This window comes from Hyla sarda, chromosome 2 (assembly GCF_029499605.1).
Source record: "Hyla sarda isolate aHylSar1 chromosome 2, aHylSar1.hap1, whole genome shotgun sequence".
In the NCBI taxonomy this organism is placed as follows: Eukaryota; Metazoa; Chordata; class Amphibia; order Anura; family Hylidae; genus Hyla; species Hyla sarda.
The window spans coordinates 335,357,016-335,378,384 of NC_079190.1; the positions used below are offsets into that span (position 1 = coordinate 335,357,016).

At 41.4% G+C, this 21,369-nt stretch overlaps 1 protein-coding gene across 4 annotated transcripts in view; it reads right to left on the reverse strand.

The window, feature by feature from the left end:
* Positions 1-21,369, reverse strand: part of IKBKE (inhibitor of nuclear factor kappa B kinase subunit epsilon) — a 66,719-nt gene that overhangs the window by 2,882 nt on the left and 42,468 nt on the right. For all 4 annotated transcript variants that reach the window (XM_056558013.1, XM_056558012.1, XM_056558015.1 and 1 more), the window contains 7 exons: positions 15,261-15,370; positions 13,870-13,946; positions 12,161-12,200; positions 11,964-12,065; positions 8,765-8,861; positions 7,089-7,195; positions 4,535-4,606 (listed from right to left, as the gene is read on the reverse strand). In XM_056558013.1, coding sequence (XP_056413988.1) covers positions 4,535-4,606; positions 7,089-7,195; positions 8,765-8,861; positions 11,964-12,065; positions 12,161-12,200; positions 13,870-13,946; positions 15,261-15,370 — 605 coding nt within the window. The remainder of the gene's footprint in view (positions 1-4,534; positions 4,607-7,088; positions 7,196-8,764; positions 8,862-11,963; positions 12,066-12,160; positions 12,201-13,869; positions 13,947-15,260; positions 15,371-21,369) is intronic.

Sequence of the window (21,369 nt, forward strand, 5' to 3'; positions counted from 1 at the left end):
GTTCCAAAAAGCTTCATCCTTGTATCCATATATACTGTATAGGCTTGATCTGAAGCAGCTTCTGTCTAGGCCCAGACTGCGGGTGTCTAGAGTATGGAGACGTTGATCTGTAACTAACTTGAGTCGTCTACCAAACCTAGACTACTAGTATGAAACAGAAAAACCACCTATGCCTTTTGAGCTATGTGCTATAGAATTTACATTACGGGCATTGTTATGGTCCTAAAAGTTCAGGGACATATAAAGATTTATATACAGAAATCCAAAAAAGCAGGGAAGCGGCACTCCAAAGTAGGCACAAAAAGTGTTTTATTCACCCATCCATGTGACAGACAGCTACGTTTCAGTCTCTCGGTGAGACCTTTCTCAAGGTATACATATATATATATATATATATATATATATATATACCAGGAGTAAATATTACCACCAAACATTGATGAAATATTCATAGTTAATAAAACTACCTATACACAGAAAGGTATTACCAATACCATTATATGTCTAAATAATACCCCCACACCATGACCACAATCACTATTACTTAATGGCATATAAGTGATTATAGTACAGTTACATCCAGTGACACACAAGTGACGCCTTCTCTGATTAGAGTTGTTTATTTTCCCTTTACTTCTTCATTCTGCCCAGACCCTTATGATGATTTCTTCCAGTCATAACTTCCCTCTGCAGAACTTTCCAAACCTCTTAGGCCTCTTTTTCCCACCTATAGAGTCCAAACAATAAAAATACCCCCTTGGTATCCTGCAAAATTAAGTGGTTGTGTAAGTTGGTTGTTGGGAGGGGTAGATAGATAACCCAAGTAGGTAGACATGTCCCCCCTGTAGTAGACAGGTTCACTGAATAGGTAGTTTTTCCCATTAAGTAGGTGTAGTAGTAGGTAGGTGTCTTCCAGTAAGTAGGTGCCCCTAGTAAGTAGACAAGTGCCCCTAATAGGTATCTTCCACCAGTAGGTAGACAGGTGACTTAGTAGGTATATAGGTGCCCCATTAGGTAGTTAGGCAAGTCCCCCCCAGTAGGTAGGTCATTCTCCCCATTAAGTAGCCAAGTGCACCTAATAGGTTAGTAGGTTGTTTCTCCCATTATTGATGGCATGCTTCAGCAGACCATAGACAATAGTAAACACAGTTATGCTGCAGAGGAGGATGTAGAAGGAGGAGGATGAGAGAGGAGCCATGATGGCTGAAAAGGAGGATTATGGCATGGAGGCTGAGAAGAGGAGGTTTAGAGAAGAGGCCATGGCAGAATGGAGGCTATATCTGAGTGGAGGACATGGAGACTGAGTAGTAGGATGAGGATATGATCTACAGAGGAGGATGAGGATGCAGAGAATGAGGGGAAAATATTTAGAGGCGGAGCATTAGGTCATGGAGGTTGATGAGGAGGATGAATGAGGAAGCAATGACAGCTGAGGAAGAGGATGCGGGCATGGAGACTGAGTAGGGCACGGAGGCTGTGGAGGAGGATGAGGTAGGAGGACATGGTGGCTGAGGAGGAGGATAAGGGCATGGAGGCTGTTGAGGAAGCAAATTGTGCAGTTCATGGACAGATCTCTCTCTGGGGTCTGGGCTGCTGCATTAATTAACTACTACTGACCCTTTTGTAAATCACTCACTGTATATCCTAATAGGGGGGACCGGCCTGTTGGAACCCCCATCCCCCTGGCAGTGTGCCACTGATAGTAGGCTCTCTATTTGGTGTTTTCTGAATCCTTGTGTCATGCACCACCTCAGAGTCTGAACTAGGCATAACACAGTGCAGCAGTTTTGCTAGAGTGTTTCTTTAATAGCACTAAAATAAAATGATGATGTTGATCCTACAAATGGTACTAACTAAAAAATACCTCTGTGGTAGACTTGGGGAATAAAGCCTTGTGGGGGTGTAGGGTAGTTGGGGTGTTGCTGTTCAGTATTACAAAGGGTGCTGTTAACCCTTGTCACTCGTGACGCCAGGGTGAGGGTTAAAACTCTGTAGTGATGCTGGGCCTATCGCCACCCTTCCCAAGAGCGATAGGTGAGTGTAAAATAAATTGATTGTCCACAGCAGTGCTGAACTTAAAACTTGCAGGAACTTTACTGAAGATTTTCTGTACATGCAGTATCGGTAACAGTCCAGATAACAAAGTCTTTATAGAAAGCACAGCAGTGACTGACAGTTGCTCAGGACCGGAAAGTTCTCTTAAGATAGGAGGATTAGATTTGCATAGATCCGCTGGATTTAGGGAATGGATTACGTCCAGAGATCTTGCGGAGATAGCGGGGAATTGTAAGAACTATCCGTCTCTAGCACAGGCCTAGTAATTGTCTTGTAAGCTGCGGAGGTCCTACCTCGTCCAGAATCAGCAACCCAAGAGCAATGATGCTGCTTGCTTGGCAGCGCAGGCAGCACAGGAACAAGAGCGACAAAATGGCGCAGCTCCCTTATATGGGCAGGGGCTGGCCTTTTTGGATTGGTCCATATCAGCTGTCACCCACCGTTACAATGGATTGTGGGTGATCACCTGACTAGAACCACCAAAGGTCCTTTAGCAAAACCATAGAGTTCTGTAACCCGGTCACATGACCCGCAGGTCCTGCGACGCAAACTAGGTAAGAATATTAAATATACATCTTTACATTTATATTTACATTAATTATAGCTAACTGAGGGGTGACGAGGGGTTAACTAAGGAAGAGGACCCCCACTGTTCCTAGTGACTCTGACTTTGGGGACCTCGCTACAAGGTAACGTATGTAATACGGTACCGGGACACCACACCTCCAACTAATAAAATGTGTGTTAATACTGCTAAGCCAATGACTGGCTTAGACGGGTCCTTGCTGCAGCAAGTGCTTGGATGAGTGGGCATTTTGTGCCGGAAAGATATATCACAGAAAGCTGTAAGCAACACAGGGTCATTAATATGGCAGCTGCGGGATAGGGGCAGATGAGTATGGCTTCTTTTTGTATTTTAAAAGCACACCAAGTCCACACTAAGATCTTTTGTATTCCTGGAATCCTGAATCCCTTTAACATAGCAGCCATGGTTACTCATTGTAGTGGATACAGAACTCCAACTTCATATTAACACCTATATATTTGTAATTGTAATGTCCTGTAAGTTAATATATAGATGTGATATTCAGGTGCCCACATCCTTTATAGTAATATAATATAGTGTATATGTGATTCCTAAATTGGATATCTTTTACAGTTCTGTTGTAAACCTGTCCCAAGCTATTGCATATAAGTGACTCCAGTATTTTATTTTCTGATTCTATTTTCCGTTCTGTACATTATTACAGTGGCTGGCATCTTTCCTGGTAATTTACAAATCTGTTTAACTTTCTGGCACTAATTGATTTGAGAAAAATAAATTGCTTTCCATCGGAGTACCCCTTTAAGACACTGCTGCCCACACCTTTTTCTTTCAGGTCTAAGAAGTGGTACATCATTTGACCTTTGGCTAGGGCCCAAAGTATTAGCAATGGTCTTACATATGTGATCACAAAGCAGCCTCTTCTAGTGATAGGTTTCATCTAATTTCATAATCTTTTCCTATGACAAGCCAAATAATTTCCCTTAAGAGAAAAGTTACTTTATATAGTTATGTTATATGATTGGACATAAGCTAAAACATCACTAATAATATATGACCAAGGGGTTAAAAAATAAACACAATAAACACACCTAAAGGCGCACAAGGCGCACCGATATATAACCCCCAAAAGAATAATGAAATAATATTTAAAAAAATCAGTATTTTTTATTATTAAAAAAATATGTATAAGAGTAGTGTTAGAATATACACAAAAACAGAATATAAAATGATATGCATATATCTCAAATTAATAAAAATTCTGTAAAACCACAAATGGATACTGGGGTGAAAACCCTGTCTTAGTAAATACTATGTCAGAAACAAGTAGCTGCTACAAAAATCTTAGAAAGTGCAAAGTGCCAAAGCATGTGAATAAATCCCAAAATGAACAGTGCATGATAACCCGATCTCTTTAAAGTGCACAAGTGCCATATAAATGTGAGTACAAACATATGAAAAAGGTGTAAACAGTAGAACACCAAACACAATAAATATGGAGCTGCAACAGATACATACAGTGCCCAGGACTCACCCCGGCCCCACACCAAACCTCGGACACATTTCACCAGGAGCGGCTTTATCCAGAATAAACTCCTGGATAAAGCCTCTCCTGGCGAAACGCGTCGAAGGTTTGGTGTGGGCACTGTATGCATCTGTTGCAGCTACATATTTATTGTGTTTGGTTTTCTACTGTTTACACCTTTTTCATATGTTTGTACTCACATTTATATGAGATGTGATATCATTTGAGATATAATTTTATATTCTCTTTTTGTGTATATTCTAACACTATTCTTATACATACTTTTTTTTATAATAGAAAATACATATTTTTTTAAATCTAATTTATGTTTCATTATTCTTTTGGGGTTATATGTCTGTGCGCCTTTAAGTGTATATTACTAATAATATGTTAAAGAAAAATGCAGTTACCTTTCTATAATACTGTTATTTTTCTCTAATTCATAAGATACGCTCTTCATTTGATCCCGTAGTTTAATCAATCTAGGGAGAGACACAGGCAAATATGTCACTGGTTAGATTCACCATATGGAAGAATGGATACCCACACAAACTTAAAGACATATGGGGAGATTTATCAAAACCTGTGCAGGGAAAAAGTTGACCGGTTGCCCATAGCAACCAATCAGATTGCTTCTTTCATTCCTAACAAGACCTCTGAAAAATGAAAGAAGCAATGTCATTGGTTGCTATGGGCAACTGGTCAACTTTTCCTCTCCACAGGTTTTGATAAATCTCCTCGATACTGTGTGGTTGACCCCATAACCCCACTTGTGCCAGGGACCTTTGTGAGTGGTTACAGTGTGTATACAGCACGGAGGAATATGTTGGTCTCTTTAAACAATGGCAAATAAATATTGCAAGGCCAGTGATTAAAAAAAAGCAATACTTATATGGATAAATGTTTATAGTCTGCGATTGTGACTGGAAATTATGGTCGGTGATTTTTACCTAGAGGCTTATTTTGGGCATGCAGTGGTCCCTCAAGTTACAATAATAATTGGTTCTGGAAAGACCATTGTAAGTTAAATTTATTGTATCTTGAGACCATAACTCGATGTATAACTAGGAATTGATTCCAAAGCCCTCAAAATGTTCTAAAAAAAAAAAATGAAGGTTTTGTAAGTCACATTACTTATACTGTTGCATGTTTATTTCCGTGAATAAAATTAATATAAAAAAAAAAAGGTTAAAGGGAACCTGTCATCAGATTTTACCCTATACATAGTCCTATACAGTACACACAGTGTACCATAAAAGAGGTCCTGGCACAGGTAAAAGTACAGTGCAGTACTGCACTCTCTTGTAGGGAGGCGCTACTAGAAAGCCAATGTACTTCAGTAAAACAAGTGTTTTACCAGTGAAATGCCTATGCCGATTGGTTGGATCATTTAGCCATTCACATATACTGCAGATCCAGACTGTCTGTATGTTGAGTATAGTTTTAACTTTCGATGGTCCAGGTAAAACCATTGTATGCTCAACATATTGTAACCTGAGGCAATTATAAAAAAAAATTGATTTTATAAGTAGTTATCCAGGCATTTAAACTGCCCTTTGTGCTCAAAGGGGCACACTACCATACCATAGTGCTTTAAGTAAATGGGACACAGCTACAAACAGCTTTTTAGCAGGGTTTCCAAGAATCAGCTACCCCAAGAAACGGTTACCCCCCCCCCACCACCACTGACCCAATAATGATGGCCTATCCTGAGGCAAGTTGGCCATATATATTAGACTTAAGTTGGCCAAACTCTCCCATTTTGAAGACAGTTTACCAGCTAATGTGTATAGGTGCCTTGCAACTCAATAACAGATGTCAAGGGAGAGAACTGGGCATGTTGAATTTCAACAAGTCTGATCCTGAATAGAGAGAGGGTAGAAAGAAACTACCGCTATCTTCCTGTGAACAAAGTGCAGTAGTCCCTCAACTCAACAATGGCTTCAGGTTACAATATTTTTGGACCATTGTTACTTGAAACTATACTGAAGATACAATGCTACGAACAGTCCAGATCTGCGAAACATGTCAATGGCTGGAAGAACTGACCAATTAGAATGGGCATTTTACTGGTAAAACACCTGTATTACTGAAGTGCATGTACTGACTGGTGTCTGGTAGCGCCCCCTACAGTACAGGGAGGTATTACATGTTCTGTACTACTCTTCACCTGCGCCAAAGTTAGCTGCTCCTTTGGACACCATGTAAGGGTGGCTCCATTTTACTTTTTTAGTGTACTGTACAGGATCCTGAAGAAGCTCCTGTCCTCTACATAGACAGTGATTACAGCTCCCAGCAGATCTTTATTACTTTCATATGTAAGGACTTGCTTTATCTATATTAGTTCTCTACTTATTTTTCTTTAATCTTTCCTCAACTTTCCAAATTTTTCCTCACTTTTTCTTATTTTTTGGTGACATTTTGGGGGCTTCAGAACCAATCACAAGGTTTCCATAGAGTTATGGTCTCAACATACAATGGTCGTCCTGGAACCGATCTATATTGTAGCTTGAGGGACCACTGTACATGCTCGGCTGAGCCTGTGTATAGGGGAGTCAGGAGAAATAGCTGTCAGACAACAGCTAGTCAAAGAGTATGGCCAGCTTAGAAGCCTAAATAACCTTTTTAAAGACAACATAATAACTGTATGCGGTCACCAATAGAAGGAGTTTAGGAGCATTAGTGTAGGCTGCAGTCTTATTTGCATAATTTCACTTAGTTTCTATGCAGTTGATCTCTGTATCAGATTATTTTAAATAAATAAATAAGAACAGAATATTGGACCTAATGTTAAAAGGGGGTGATTTGCATCTGACCTAATCTGAAGCAGGATGGTAGTCGTCCCAATAAACATAGCACAACCCAACACTAAATCAAAATAACACAAACCTATGTGAGTTCACAAAGTAGTGTTTATAAGAGATCACCGGGCCACAACATACGGTTTCCATTTCAGTAACTCACCGCACTGCTAGCTCCTGTTGTGGTGGGCCATGATAAGAGGTGAGAGGGCTATGATTCGGTTGTACTAAGCAGGTCTGCTGCATTCTTTGGGCTAATCGGTCCACAGTCTGCAAACAAGAGAGTTCCTACTTTTTAACATATGCCACTGTTAAAAACATTACACACAGTACAAGCATAGAGCACATCTAAACATATGATAAGGAAATGTGAAACGCACAAATAAAACATTATCTATTATTAAAGCTGGTCATCTATTTGTCCCTTTACCTACAATCCAACAACACTACGATATTTTCCACACTCCTCGTAATTCAGAGAGCTTGAACAAAGGCATTATTATGGTGCCGGTCATGATAGCGACAGAACTCACAATGTATATGCATGAAGAATATTTTTCATGGTGGAAAATCATTTCAATTGCTTAAGTGCTGCAAATGTGTATATTATTTACACACATATATATATATATATATATATATATATATATATATATATATATATATAAAACGTAGCATTTAATCTTTACACGATGAGAAGAATTGAACAAATGACTAATGCAAACAAAAAGATCATGTTAGCACTTTACACAGCTTTGTGACTTACTAACCTACAAAACTGACCTCAAGTCTGTATATAAAATACCAATTTTTTAAGACCAATGCATATATACAGCCAGCCTTGTGGCACTTCTAGGCATGCGCTAGAGACGGCCTTATGTATTTAAAGATGGTGATAGCCAGGTAACCATAACTTCTGACTAAGAAGCTTGAAGCGGCCATTGGGATGTAGTAAAGTCTCCTCTTCAGCCTTCCACAGGTCAATATATACTGATTGTATACTGTTTATATGTAACATATTTTATACTTAAGAAGCATTCTGTAAACATTCAGTTTTTTGTGTGTTTGCAGTGTTACCTCTGTCTCTGGGGTTTGTGTATTTGGGGGGGGGGGGGTCACATGGGTTTTTATAAACATGCACTGGTCTTATAAAGTTGGTATTTTATATACAGAGTTGTGGTCGGTTTTGTAGGTCAGTAGTTATTGAGCACTGAACACATGAATAGCTGCTGGTAGTAGAGATGAGCGAACTTACAGTAAATTTGATTCGTCACAAACTTCTCGGCTCGGCAGTTGATGACTTATCCTGCATAAATTAGTTCAGCTTTCAGGTGCTCCCGTGGGCTGGAAAAGGTGGATACAGTCCTAGGAAAGAGTCTCTTTGGGCTGGAAAAGGTGGATACAGTCCTAGGAGACTCTTTCCTAGGAATGTATCCACCTTTTCCAGCCCACCGGAGCACCTGAAAGCTGAACTAATTTATGCAGGATAAGTCATCAACTGCCGAGCCGAGAAGTTCGTGATGAATCGAATTTACTGTAAGTTCGCCCATCTCTAGCTGGTAGAGAGTAGGTTTTTTATTGTTAGTTGTTAACTTTTATTGCTGTATTGCTTCAGGTATGAGCGCCTTTGCTGCTACTGTAAGTGGCAGTCCATAGCGACAACTGCATAAGAAGTATTTATTGTTATTTATCACTTAAGTGCGGCCCTAGGCACAGGCCCACGGGTGCCAAATGGCAAATACAGCCCTGTGTATGACCAGCTTTAGTAATAGTTATGTACTACTGATAAAATTAAGCCAATGATCTGCCTATATTCATTATCTATATGTATTACTGTACATTGTTAACAGACTCTTCATAACTCCGGAGGTCTTGAACACAGGCCGACAAATATCCATTTACAATTCCTAAGTGGTTCTGGATTTCGGTGATTGTCCTAGGACAGGAACAAATATAAGTCTATTTTATCTTGGCTATTATTTCATTTCTTTCTTTAGCATCAAATGAAGGAAAAAGGAGGAGGAAAAAACAATGGGGCGCTCCCTAGTGTAATAGAATGGAAGGAAAAATGGTGCTAATACCCACCAAACACCCAAGGTGACGTACTGACCTTGAGTGGATGTATAGAGAGTTCGGTGGGGCCTCTGTTTTGTGGTTGAGGGTGTGTACCAATGAGGTGGTTACAGTCTGCTGCTCTCACCCCTAATTTCCGTGTTCCCGAGGGAGACGGACAACAAAGTGATGTGGAGGGTACGAAAAGATCGTTTTTTTTTTTGAGAGCGCTACTGTATCTCGACGGAAGTCGGAAGAAAACAGAGATAGAGCCAGCACTTAAGCAGGACTAACTTTTATTGGTAAAAGAAGTCAATAGGTAAAACAGGACAACACACTCGCGCCTTCCTCAGGTCCGCGCCTTCCTCAGGTCCACAAATATAACTACGGTACAGAAAAAACATACATATGGATAAAATTCAATAAAATCTATGGTAGTGCTAGTAGTCTAAAATTAACTTTAAAATGGGACTCTGCAACATAGAATTTAACACATTTGCATAGGTGTGTAAATGCAGGCATAAAGAGCACAAGGTTTGAACAGGTTCCAGACCGTCAACATATGCATGAGAATTGTAAAACCTGTGTATAGGTATATACATGAAGGACATATAAGGACAGTTACTAGTCAATGAGCAGCGGAAAAAGGTGTGTGGGACTGGTATGCACTCGTGTCTTATCTTGTTCAAACCTGCACTTGTGTTCAAACCTTGTGCTCTTTATTCCTGCATTTACACACCTATGCAAATGTGTTTTGAAGTTCATTTTAGACTACAAGCACTACGATTGATTTTATTGACTTTTATCCATATGTATGTTTTTTCTGTAGTTATATTTGTGGACCTGAGAAAGGCACAAGTGTGCCCCGAAACGCGTTGTCCTGTTTTACCTATTGACTTCTTTTACCAATAAAGTTAGTCCTGCGTAAGTGCTGGCTCTATCTCTGTTTTATTCCGACTTCCGTCGAGATACAGTAGCGCTCTCCAAAAAAAAAAAACAGATCTTTTTGCACCCTCCACATCACTTTAGCATCAAATGTCATTCAGTTCAATTCTGCAATGTTAAACCAGAAGAAGGCACAAAACTTTCGTGAGGCAGAAGCCAATATTCTTCATCTTAGGACCATTATTATTTCATGAAGTAGAATAAAACCCTGGGTCAGTGACACCAACAATGTAGTAACCAAAATATGGAAGGCATGTTTAAAGGGGAACTCAGGCCCTAAGAAATCTTATCCACTATCCAAAGAATAGGGGATAAGATGTCTGATCGCGGGGGTCCTGCTGCTGGAGTCCCCCGCAATCTTACATGCAGTACCCACCTGTGGGAGCTGCATGCAGCGCTACAGCCTCCGAGTCTTCCGAGTCACGACTACGGGGCCGGAGTAACATGACGTCACGCCCCGCTCCCACAATGCAAGTCTATCGGCGGGGTGTTACGTCAAACGGGGGCAAAGTTGTGATGTCACGATACACCGGCAGACTCTGAGGTTGCAGCGCTGCGTGCAGCTCCCACAGGTGGGTGCTGAATGCAAGATTGTGGGGGTTCCCAGCAGCGGGACTCCTGCGATCAGACATCTTATCCCCTATCCTTTGGATAGGGGATAAGATGTCTTAGGGCCGGAGTACCCCTTTAAACTCTTTCAGTTGAATCAAAGGTATTGTATAGGATAAGAAAAAAACATGTAATCTTTCTCCTAAAAATCAGTACGGCACCTGCTTCCTGCAAGTGCATGGACTGAGTTACGATACCACACACAACCTGGAAACCAGTGTTTCCCAAACAGGGCGCTTCCACATCTTACAAACCTACAGGGAACTGCACTTTTTAGACACTTTTCCCTTATCCATAGATAGGAGAAAAGTGTCTAATCACAGGAGGTCTGACCATTGTACGGGGCCCCTTGTCCTCAGAACAGAGCGGCCCCCACCTTCCTGGACAAATGTAAGAGGCAGCCTGCTCATTCAGTTGCAACAATGTCCACAGAGAGTGCACAGAGGACATTTAAGTAACCGGGGTCCAATAAAGAAGATAGTGGGGAGTCCCAGTGGTCAGACCTTCCACGATCAGACACTTGGATCCCTGGTTAAGGGATAAGTGTTTAAAAAGTTCCTACCCTTTAATCTCAATATAATGCTAAATAATTACCAGCAAAAAGATCATACTTCTGCTCAATAAAAAGATTTCTGCTGAGGCATATTTGCATTTTGGGGACACATTTGCCATCTAAAATACAGCTACACCAAATTCATTCATTCATTCAAGAATTCCCCAGGAAAAAACCACGGCCATAATACATAACTTGACTGAAAATCCATCAAAAGAAATCTAGTCTGGATGAAGGGGGTGATCTTTCCATTACTAAAGTAAATGGAAAGATTCCCCACTTAAAGGGGTACTCCGCCCCTAGCGTTATCTTCTATCCCATGCATAGGCAACCTTCGGCACTACAGATGTTTGGGACTACATCTCCCATGATGCTCTTTCAGCCAAAATGCTGCCAAAGCATGATGGGAGATGTAGTCCAAAACATCTGCAGTGCTGAAGGTTGCCTATGCTTGCCCTATCCAAAGGATAGAGGATAAGATGTGTGATTGCAAAGGTCCGACCGCTGGGGACCCCCGCGATCTCCCTGCTGCACCCGGCGTTCGTTTAGAGCGTCAGGTGCAGCGCCGGAGGCTCGTGATGTCTCGGCCATGCCACGCTCGTGACGTCATGAGCCTCCGCCCCGCATCGGCAGTCATCCGGCACGGAGCGAAGTTCACTCCATCCACCGGATGTCTGGGGTGCCGTAGCCAAGATCGCAGGGGTCCCCAGCGGCAGGACCCACACAATCAGACATCTTATCTCCTGTCCTTTAGATACGGGATAAGATGTCTAGGGGCGGAGTACACCTTTAAATGAAAACAGTTTTTAGTTTTAAACCGCATTACAATTTTGTGCTTCTTATATGTATCATTGAATGCATTTATTACTGCAAGCATACCTCATCCTGCTGCTGTGTGCGGACAGAGCTACTTGATATTTCTGTACAACATCTTCTTGAAATATTGTCAGAACTTTCTTGGCCAAATTACCTAAATTTATTCTGGGATTAGATTGGAGATAGGAAAACATAAAATATTACACAATAAAAATAAAATGTTTAGTTTATGGAAAATATTAATACAAACAGTTACTCACTTATCCAGCTTATGTATCTGTTCATCATTGTATGAAAGTCCTTAAACAAGAAAGGAACACCGTCATACATGCTACAGTATCTACTACACAGGTAAATGAGCATTGCGTCTAACACAAGGAACATGGGAACACTTCATGCAAGTAACATACAGTACAGTTGTAATCACCACAGGGAAACGTAATCCATCAAAGGAAAATATGTGTACATAGATTAAGATACATTTAATACCAACATATACCTGGCCACCCCATTTTCTTATCATCACCCCTGAATTAATTTCCTACATGTTTCCTTGTAGAACCTATGGAGAGGAGGGGGGGGGGGGGATTCTGGTACATGCTGTCACCATCCAATAAAATAGGGAATAGATCCAGAGTGGACTAGGCCGCCGGTCTGGAGCCTTATATCAACTGAATGGTCTACCACTATGGCACATATGGCCTTATGTGACTGTATCTCACAGGCAAAAATAGGAGCACACAGTACCTATACTATCATATGTATCCATATTGCTGCTCCAATATAATGTATGTACAGAACCAGTGTAAATAAGCCAATGGATTTTGTAATTTCCATAAAAAGAGATTAGCCAGGCGTCCATTCTCATACAGCTGCTGAGTCCTGTATGAAACCACTGATGTAGAATATAGATTCATCAAACTCAATTCCTTTTAACAACTTTTCAAGGGGTTTTCGGGGACCCTCTCATTGATAGCCTATGCCCAGGATAGGCCATCAGTATCTGGTCATTGGTAGTCCGACACCTGTCCATAAGCTGTTTGCCAGAATGGTGGCACCTGAATGTTGAATGGGGCTAGATGGCTCTGTACATTGTTCAGTGGCTATGCTGGGTTTCTATAGCACAGCCCCCTTTTAAGTGAATGGGAGCTGAGCTGCAAAAACCCAGCATGGCCACTACACAGTGTGCAGAACTTTCTGGTTCTGTTCATCTGTGTATGCTGGTGCCGTTGCAAAGAACTGATTCGTGGCACCCGACTGGTTAGATATTGTAGCCTAAGGATAGGCCATCAATAAAAAGTCCTTTAATACCCCTCATACATACATTATTTGCTACAGATTTTATGCTGCTGATTTTCCTATACATTTAAGTCAATGGGTAACAACATCCGCTGTAGAAAATCTGCAGCAAAATATGCATGTGCGGACGTGCCCTAAGGTACGCTCACGTGTACATAATCCGCTGCAGAAAGTTTGCTTGCAAATTTTCTGCTGCAGATTATATTGCTACCCATTGACCCATTAGAGTCTGCAGAAAATCTCCTTGCGGAATTTCTGCTGTGGAAAACCTGCAGTGGATTATGTACAAATGTACATTTGCACATACCGTATCTGCTGCAGGTTTCTTGCTGATACATAGAGAAATATATAGACATATATGAGAAATACAAAGAAATAGTTGAACACAGCTTCAAATCTGCAACATTAAATCCACAGCAGATTAAGTATGAATAAATGTCCCTAATCCAAGATAGTTAGATATAGATATGTTATTTTACAGTATAGAAATATTGGGGGAGACTTATCAAACTGTGTGAGAGAATAAATAAAGAGATTTTCCCACAGCGACCAATCACATCTCAGCTTTCACTTTACCAGAGCTAGTTAGCTGAGCTGTGATTGGTTGCTGTGGGAAAATATCTCTATTTATTCTCTCACACAGTTTGATAAATCTAGGCCATTAACTTACTTTGCTGATGTTTTCGTTTCTTAAATTGCTTGAAGATCACTTGCATTTTCTGTAGACAATGCTTCATTCGACCAATGCTAGATACAGACATATTACAACTACATTTACTCACAGTACATTCCTGCGTATCTCATAATCTTTGTTAGGCAATTTGGTCATATATATATAGTTATAATATCTGCTTTTTAGATAAAAGAAAAAAAGCCTACATGATGAACAATTTTTATTTTTTTTTGCAAATTGCGGGCACCGGCATAAACATGCCAGCGCCAGGACCGCACAGGAATGCGGTGTCTCATAGACGGCTATGCATTCCGGGCGGAGTCCACAGAAAGAATGAACGTGTTCATTCTTTATGCGGAAATGGAAAACAGAATTTCCGTGTCGGTAACATCTAACATGGAAATTCTGCCATGTGCACAGTACAGCAGAATCCTGTTGAATTTGGCGGGACTCTGCTGCAGCAAAATCTCCGTGCTGAATTCCAATGGGGAATCCGACGCGGAAATTCCAACGTGTGAACATGGCCTTATTAACATGTTTGTTTTCTCTTCACACAGACTGTATCTTTGTTTCCAAAGCCTGGCAAACAAAAGTTTGCTGCATACTGACAAAAGAAAGCAAGCATTGTTGAACCCACCAATGTTGCTTGGGTTAATTCATACTTAAAGGGGTATTCTAGCTTTATATATCTTATCCCCTATCCAAAGGAGATAGGGGATAAGATGTATGATCACAGGGGTACCGCCACTGGGGACAGGCATGATCTCGGTGCAGCCCCCATTCTGTGTCGGGTGCTACCTCCGAGACAGGGACATGACATCATGGCCATGCCCCCTCCATTCATGTCTATGGGAGGGGGCGTGACGGCCATCACGCCCCCTCCCATAGACATGAGTTGAGGGGGTGTGGCCATGACCTCACTAAGGGTTGTGGCGTGACTTCATATCTCCGTCTCGGAGGCGGGACCCCTGCGATCATACATCTTATCCCCTATTCGTTGGATAGGGGATAAGATGTATAAAGCTGGAATAACCCTTTAAGAGAGAACATTTTTGCACGATGGGTCAATAAGTCAAAACATTTTGCTCAATGTGTAAACCATAGAAAATGGTATATTAAAGTGAAAATTCAGGAAGTGTTTACCTGCGCAAAATTTATCACGTGCCCTGGGCCCATTTCATATATTTGGTGCAAGTACTTACTAGCACCACACAAAATCAAGGTGAACAAAAATGGTTCAACTATAACAACAATGATAAATACCTCCCTTATGTCTATTATGATATAAAATCATCTAAGGTTACAATAGATTAAACATGGCAATGGTTTTGCTTTTAGCTCAATACAACATACAGTACATATGTACTTGTGGGTTTCTGTTATATTACCTAGTGTCCACACGAATATGATCTTGGTCTTTTGTAACTTCTAAAAGCAAGAACCCCAGCATACTCTCTTTATCTGGACTGTGAGAGCAACTGGACAGAGTGTTCCATATCTGCAACAAAATGAAGAAATATCACACTACATTTTCATCTTAAAGGAGAACTCCAGTGAAAATGTTTCTTTCCTCTATGTGCCCGGGCTCCCGGAATAAAAATAATAAACGTCCTCTTCTCCCCTAGTGGCGCTGGAATCACTCTCCCTTTCTCCAGCCCCAGCCTTCTTCCAGCTTTTGGGGCCCGACACGTCACACTGTGCTAAGCTAATCTCTGGTCACAGTGATGATCCGCCTCAGTTGGTGATTGGCTGAGTGACGTCCAGTAATAGGCCCGGCCTTATTCCTGGTAACTGAGCCTGTTACATCACACTGCCGCAAATTGGGGCATCGCTGCGGCTAGTGATTAGCTTTGCTGTAACGAGACGATACTATATGCACTTTTCCCCCCAAAAGCTAAAGGATAAGAACAAAAACAAAAAATCTACAGCCATTTATGTGATTTCTACACTAGCAAAGAGCTGGTGTGAATTTTTCGATGAAAAATGGACTCTCACCCCTTTAAAAATATCATGTAAAACATTAAGTTTATATAACCACGCCCACTTTTGGAAAACGGGTGTGACTAGTGTAAACCTTGTATCATTCTCATGTAAAACACTTGGAATATCCGTTGGAAACTTTTTCAAAACTCTTCACATCAAAAATGTTGTGTTTCGTCAAAAACTTTTGACGTGAAGAGTTTGGCGTGATCAAGCAGTCTATACTGTGAAATGAACCGTCGCTGCTCTTCCAGCTCCTCCGGAGCTGGTTATCTGTGTTCCTCTCTTCCTCCATTGAAGATGTGACTGTGTTTTCTTCAATAAACGACACAAAGTTTTTTACGATTACCGGTGAGTGCGTTCTCAGTTTATTCTTTCCATGCTCTTTTTAATATGCCTCACCCACTGTTTAAAAAATTCCCTACGGCAGCATAAAGGCAAACAATAAATTGCCAATAACATAATAAAAATTAACAACTGATCGTAATAATGTAAATTTAAAACCTGTAAAATCTATACAATATCCAAATGATATACAGCTATATATATTGGCGGTCAGAAAAGGGGTGTATGGATCGAGCATAGGAGCTGAGCCACCTGCAGTTTTTGAGCTTATTATTTTGGTTTATTTCTTTGTATGGATTATATGGGTTGTTACCAACATCTGGTGAAGAGTTCATGTCTGTAGCACCTTTAAAATTTTTAAGTAGTAAAACATAACAAAAACTATAACAATTGGTTATTATTTTAATCATGCTGATCTGTATAGTCAAGATGATGGCCGGTGTGATGAAGAAAACAGTGCCCCTGTAGCCGACTGTGACCCGGGCTGTGATTAGCTCAGGCATGCGTACACCCTCTGTACACCCTCAGCTTTAGGGACACAGGGGGAGATTTCTCATTAGGTGTCTATTGTAGACACAGATCTACCCCTTTACACTGCTTGTCTAATTTACACGCTTGCTCAAGATTTACAAAAGTTGTGCACTCCTTTGATAAATTTTGTGCAAATATAGAAACACCCCCCCCCCCCCCCCCACGCTCTACCGTGCATCTTTCTCTACCGCACACTTCTCAGAGCTGTGGCATTTTCCCACTGTACACTGCTCACATAGCTAGAAGTACTGGAGCAGCAGTGTGCGCCGAACAAGACTCTGCCCAATAGTAAAATCATAAATCTTTATAAAGTACACAGAGGGGGATATTCTCAAATAATTTTGTGCAAAAAAAAAAAAAGTATCAACCACATTTTCAAAGAGCTTTGTGCCGCGGTATGTGCAAGTGCCATCCCTCAGCGTGGCAGTACTACAACTACTCCCATCATGGGACAGAATCTGCCCATGATGGGAGTTATAGTCCAGAGGGGCAGATGGCAGCAGGTCATTCTCCAGAGACCCGCTGCGTTCCGCAGCTCCCCGCCGGCTCCTGTATACAGCTGTCACATTTCATAATCCCCGCCCGGGAGAGGGGAGCTCTGGTTAGTGAATAGCTATTCACCAATCAGAGCTCCTGTCTCCCGGGAGGGGATTATGAAATGTGACAGCTGTATACAGGAGCCGGCGGGGAGCACAGTGTAGCCGCCGGTGCCGCCGGCTTTTACAGTTAATAAAGGTGGCTCGCAGAGGGTCACTGGAGAATGACACGATGCGATCTGCCCCTCAGCCGTGACTATAACTATAACTCCCATCATGGGCAGAGTCTGTCCATGATGGGAGTAGTGTAGTCATAACTGTCCCAAAATAGTTCCGCAGCCGGGGGGGGATGTGCAAGTGCTGTCTCTCAGCGCTGCAGTACTACAACTACTCCCATCATAGGACAGACTCTGTCCCATGACGGGAGTAGTTGTAGTTTAGCAGTGTTGAGAGACCGCTCCTGCATCCCACGGCTGTCTCGGTAGAACACTTTCTTACGTGCCCTTTTTGAAGATGTATTTTTGCGTTAAAAGAAAAACGTATTTCGCCAAAAAAAATGCATCTAAACAAAATGCACATGATAAATTAGTATCCTCTGTAGAATGCATTCCACAATACACAAAAAATAGAGTACTTGCTTTTTGCCCTATCAAAAAAGACGCACAAAAAAGACGCAATGAAAGTCACTGCGCAAATTTTTGTTCCAAAAAAATACACAAGAAAAAAGGGGTAAACTCAATGATAAATCTCCCCCACAGTTTTCTTCTTTACAGAGGGATACAGTTATCAGCATACTGGCTCCCTCTCACTCCATCCCTGCTACCCTCTCTCACAGGGAGGGGGACAGAGTTTCTCTGTATATTAGGGGTGGACTGACAACTCATAGGGCCCCCGTGCGCCCACCCATATGTAAGCCACACCCATACAGATTCTCCGCCCACATACAATAAAGAAAATATAGAAAAATAAACTTACATTTAACCCCTTAAGGACACAGACAATTAGATTTTTGCATTTTTTGTTTTTTCTCCTCACATTCTAAGGCATAACACTTTTTTTTCCAGCTACAGACCCATGTGCGACCAATTTTACTTTGCGATGACACCTTTCATTTTACCATAAAATGTATGGCACGACCCAAAAAATATTATTTGTGTGGGGAAATTGAAAAATTCTGACCCCCAATAACTTTCTTATTTTACCATATACAGGACAGAATGAGGGCTCATTTTTTGCACTATGATCTGTAGTTTTAATAGGAACAATTTTTGTTTTGATGGAAAAAAAATTATCAATTTTTATAATTTTTTTCCCCATACAGTGGGCAAAAAAGTATTTAGTCAGCCACCAATTGTGCAAGTTCTCCCACTTAAAAAGATGAGAGAGGCCTGTATTTTTCATCATAGGTATATCTCAACTATGAGAGACATAGGGGGAGATTTATCAAAGCCTGTCCAGAGGAAAAGTTGCTGAGTTGCCCATAGCAACCAATCAGATCGCTTCTTTCATTTTGCAGAGGCCTTGTTAAAAATGAAAGAAGCAATCTGATTGGTTGCTATGGGCAACTGGGCAACTTTTCCTCTGGACAGGTTATGATAAATCTCCCCCAAAATGAGAAAAAAAATATCTATAAAATCACATTGTCTGATTTTTAAAGAATTTATTAGCAAATTATGGTGGAAAATAAGTATTTGATCAATAACAAAAATGTTGTTATATAACCTTTGTTGTCAATGAAAGAGGTCAAACATTTTCTGTAAGTCTTCACAAGGTTTTCACACACTGTTGCTGGTATTTAGTCCCAATCCTCCATGCAGATCTCCTCTAGAGCAGTGATATTTTGGGGCTGTCGTTGGGCAACACGGACATTCAACTCCCTTCAAAGGTTTTCTATAGGGTTGAGATCTGGAGACTGGCTAGGCCACTCCAGGACCTTGAAATGCTTCTTACGAAGCCACTCCTTCGTTGCCCGGACAGTGAGTTTGGGATCATTGTCATACTGAAAGACCCAGCCACGTTTCATCTTCAATGCCCTTGCTGATGGAAGGAGGTTTTCACTCACAATATCATGATACATGGCCCCATTCATTCTTTCCTTTACACGGATCAGTCGTCCTGGTTCCTTAGCAGAAAAAAAGGCCCAAAGCATGATGTTTCCACCCCCATGCTTCACAGTAGGTCTGGTGTTCTTTGGATGCAACTCAGCATTCTTTCTCCTCCAAACACGACCATTTGAGATTTTATAAAAAAGTTCTACTTTGGTTTCATCTGACCATATTACATTCTCCAAATCCTCTTCTGGATCATCCAAATGTTCTCTAGCAAACTTCAGACAGGCCTGAAAATGTACTGGCTTAAGCAGGGGGACATGTTTGGCACTGCATGATTTGAGTCCCTGGCGGTGTAGTGCGTTACTGATGGTAGCCTTTGTTACATTGGTCCCAGCTCTCTGCAGGTCATTCACTTGGTCCCCCCATGTGGTTCTGGGATTTTTGCTCACCATTCTTGTGATCATTTTGACACCACGGGGAGAGATCTTGTGAGGACCCCCAGATTGAGCGAGATTACGAGTGGTTTTGTATGTCTTCTATTTTCTAATAATTGCTCCCACAGTTGATTTCTTCACACCAAGCTGCTTCCCTATTGCAGATTCAGTCTTCCCGGCCTGGTGCAGGTCTACAATTTTGTATCTGGTGTCCTTCGACAGCTGTTTGGTCTTGGCCATAGTGGAGTTTGGAGGTGCCATTAATACAGGTAATGAGTGGAGGACAGAGGAGACTCTTAAAGAAGAAGTTACAGGTCTGTGAGAGCCAGAAATATTGCTTGTTTGTGTGACCAAATACTTATTTTCCACCATAATTTGCAAATAAATTCTTTAAAAATCAGACAATGTGATATTATGGATATTATTTTCTCATTATGTCTCTCATAGTTGAGGTATGCCTATGATGAAAATTACACGCCTCTCTCATCTTTTCAAGTGGGAGAACTTACATAATTGGTGGCTGACTAAATACTTTTTTGCCCCACTGAATATGAAGTGACCAAACATCAGCAATTCTGGACTATTTTTTATATTTACGCCATTCTCCGTATGATTAAATTAACATTTTATTTTCATAGTTCAAACATTTTTAGTCTTCATAGGAACTTATATATGGAGTCTTTTGATTGTAAAACACTGAACAACGCTGTGCTACAGCCCAGAATTGATCAGGGTTATTGGTGACATGCTCTGTTTGTCAGTTGCTGTTGTGTATTTTATTCACTTTAATGTGTCAGGAAATGCTGGAAGTTGCAGTTAATTCCTAACTGACTACAACTCCCAGCATGCCCTGATACAGCCTATGGTTCTGCAGCTGCCCCATATCAAAACTACAACTCTGCGCATGTTGCACTTTATAGTAGTACAATTTAGGTCATGGTGCAACATACTGGGAGTTGTAGTTTTGGGTCAGCTGCAGAGCCATAAGCTGTCAAAGAATGCTAGGAGTTGCAGTTAATAACTGCAACACCCAGCATGCTCTGATACGTGCCTGCGATATATGCCTGCAAGCGGCACGCACATTGTAGTTTTAAGTCTGCAGCTGACCCAGAACTACAACTGTCAGGATGTTGCACCGGTGGACTTTCAAAAATAAATAAAAATAAGCAGCTGTCAGAAGCGGGCCCCCCCCCCCCCCCGGATGTGTCAGTCCACCAATGCTGCATATCACCCACCCGCCTGCTAGCTGTTGCAAAACTACAACCTCCAGCATGTCCTTACTGTAAGGGTATGCTAGGAGTTGTAGTCTTGTAACAGGTAGCAGGTGGGTGCTTGATGTGCAGAGAAACTGTGTCCCCCTCATTGTGAGAGAGGGCTAATAGGGATGGAGTGAGAGGGAGCAAGGATGCTGATAGCTTTGTCCCAATGTAAAAAAGAAAACTGTGTCCCTGTAGCCAAGGTTGTGCTCTTGCCTCAGCCAATCACAACCTGGGTCACATTCGGCTACAGGAGCACTGTTTCATCACTATATTGTCACTTGGGGGGGGGGGGGGGGGTCTAAATACTGTTATTTATTGATAATATTAGTTTCAGTATACAGGATTTGGTAAGTAAGATATG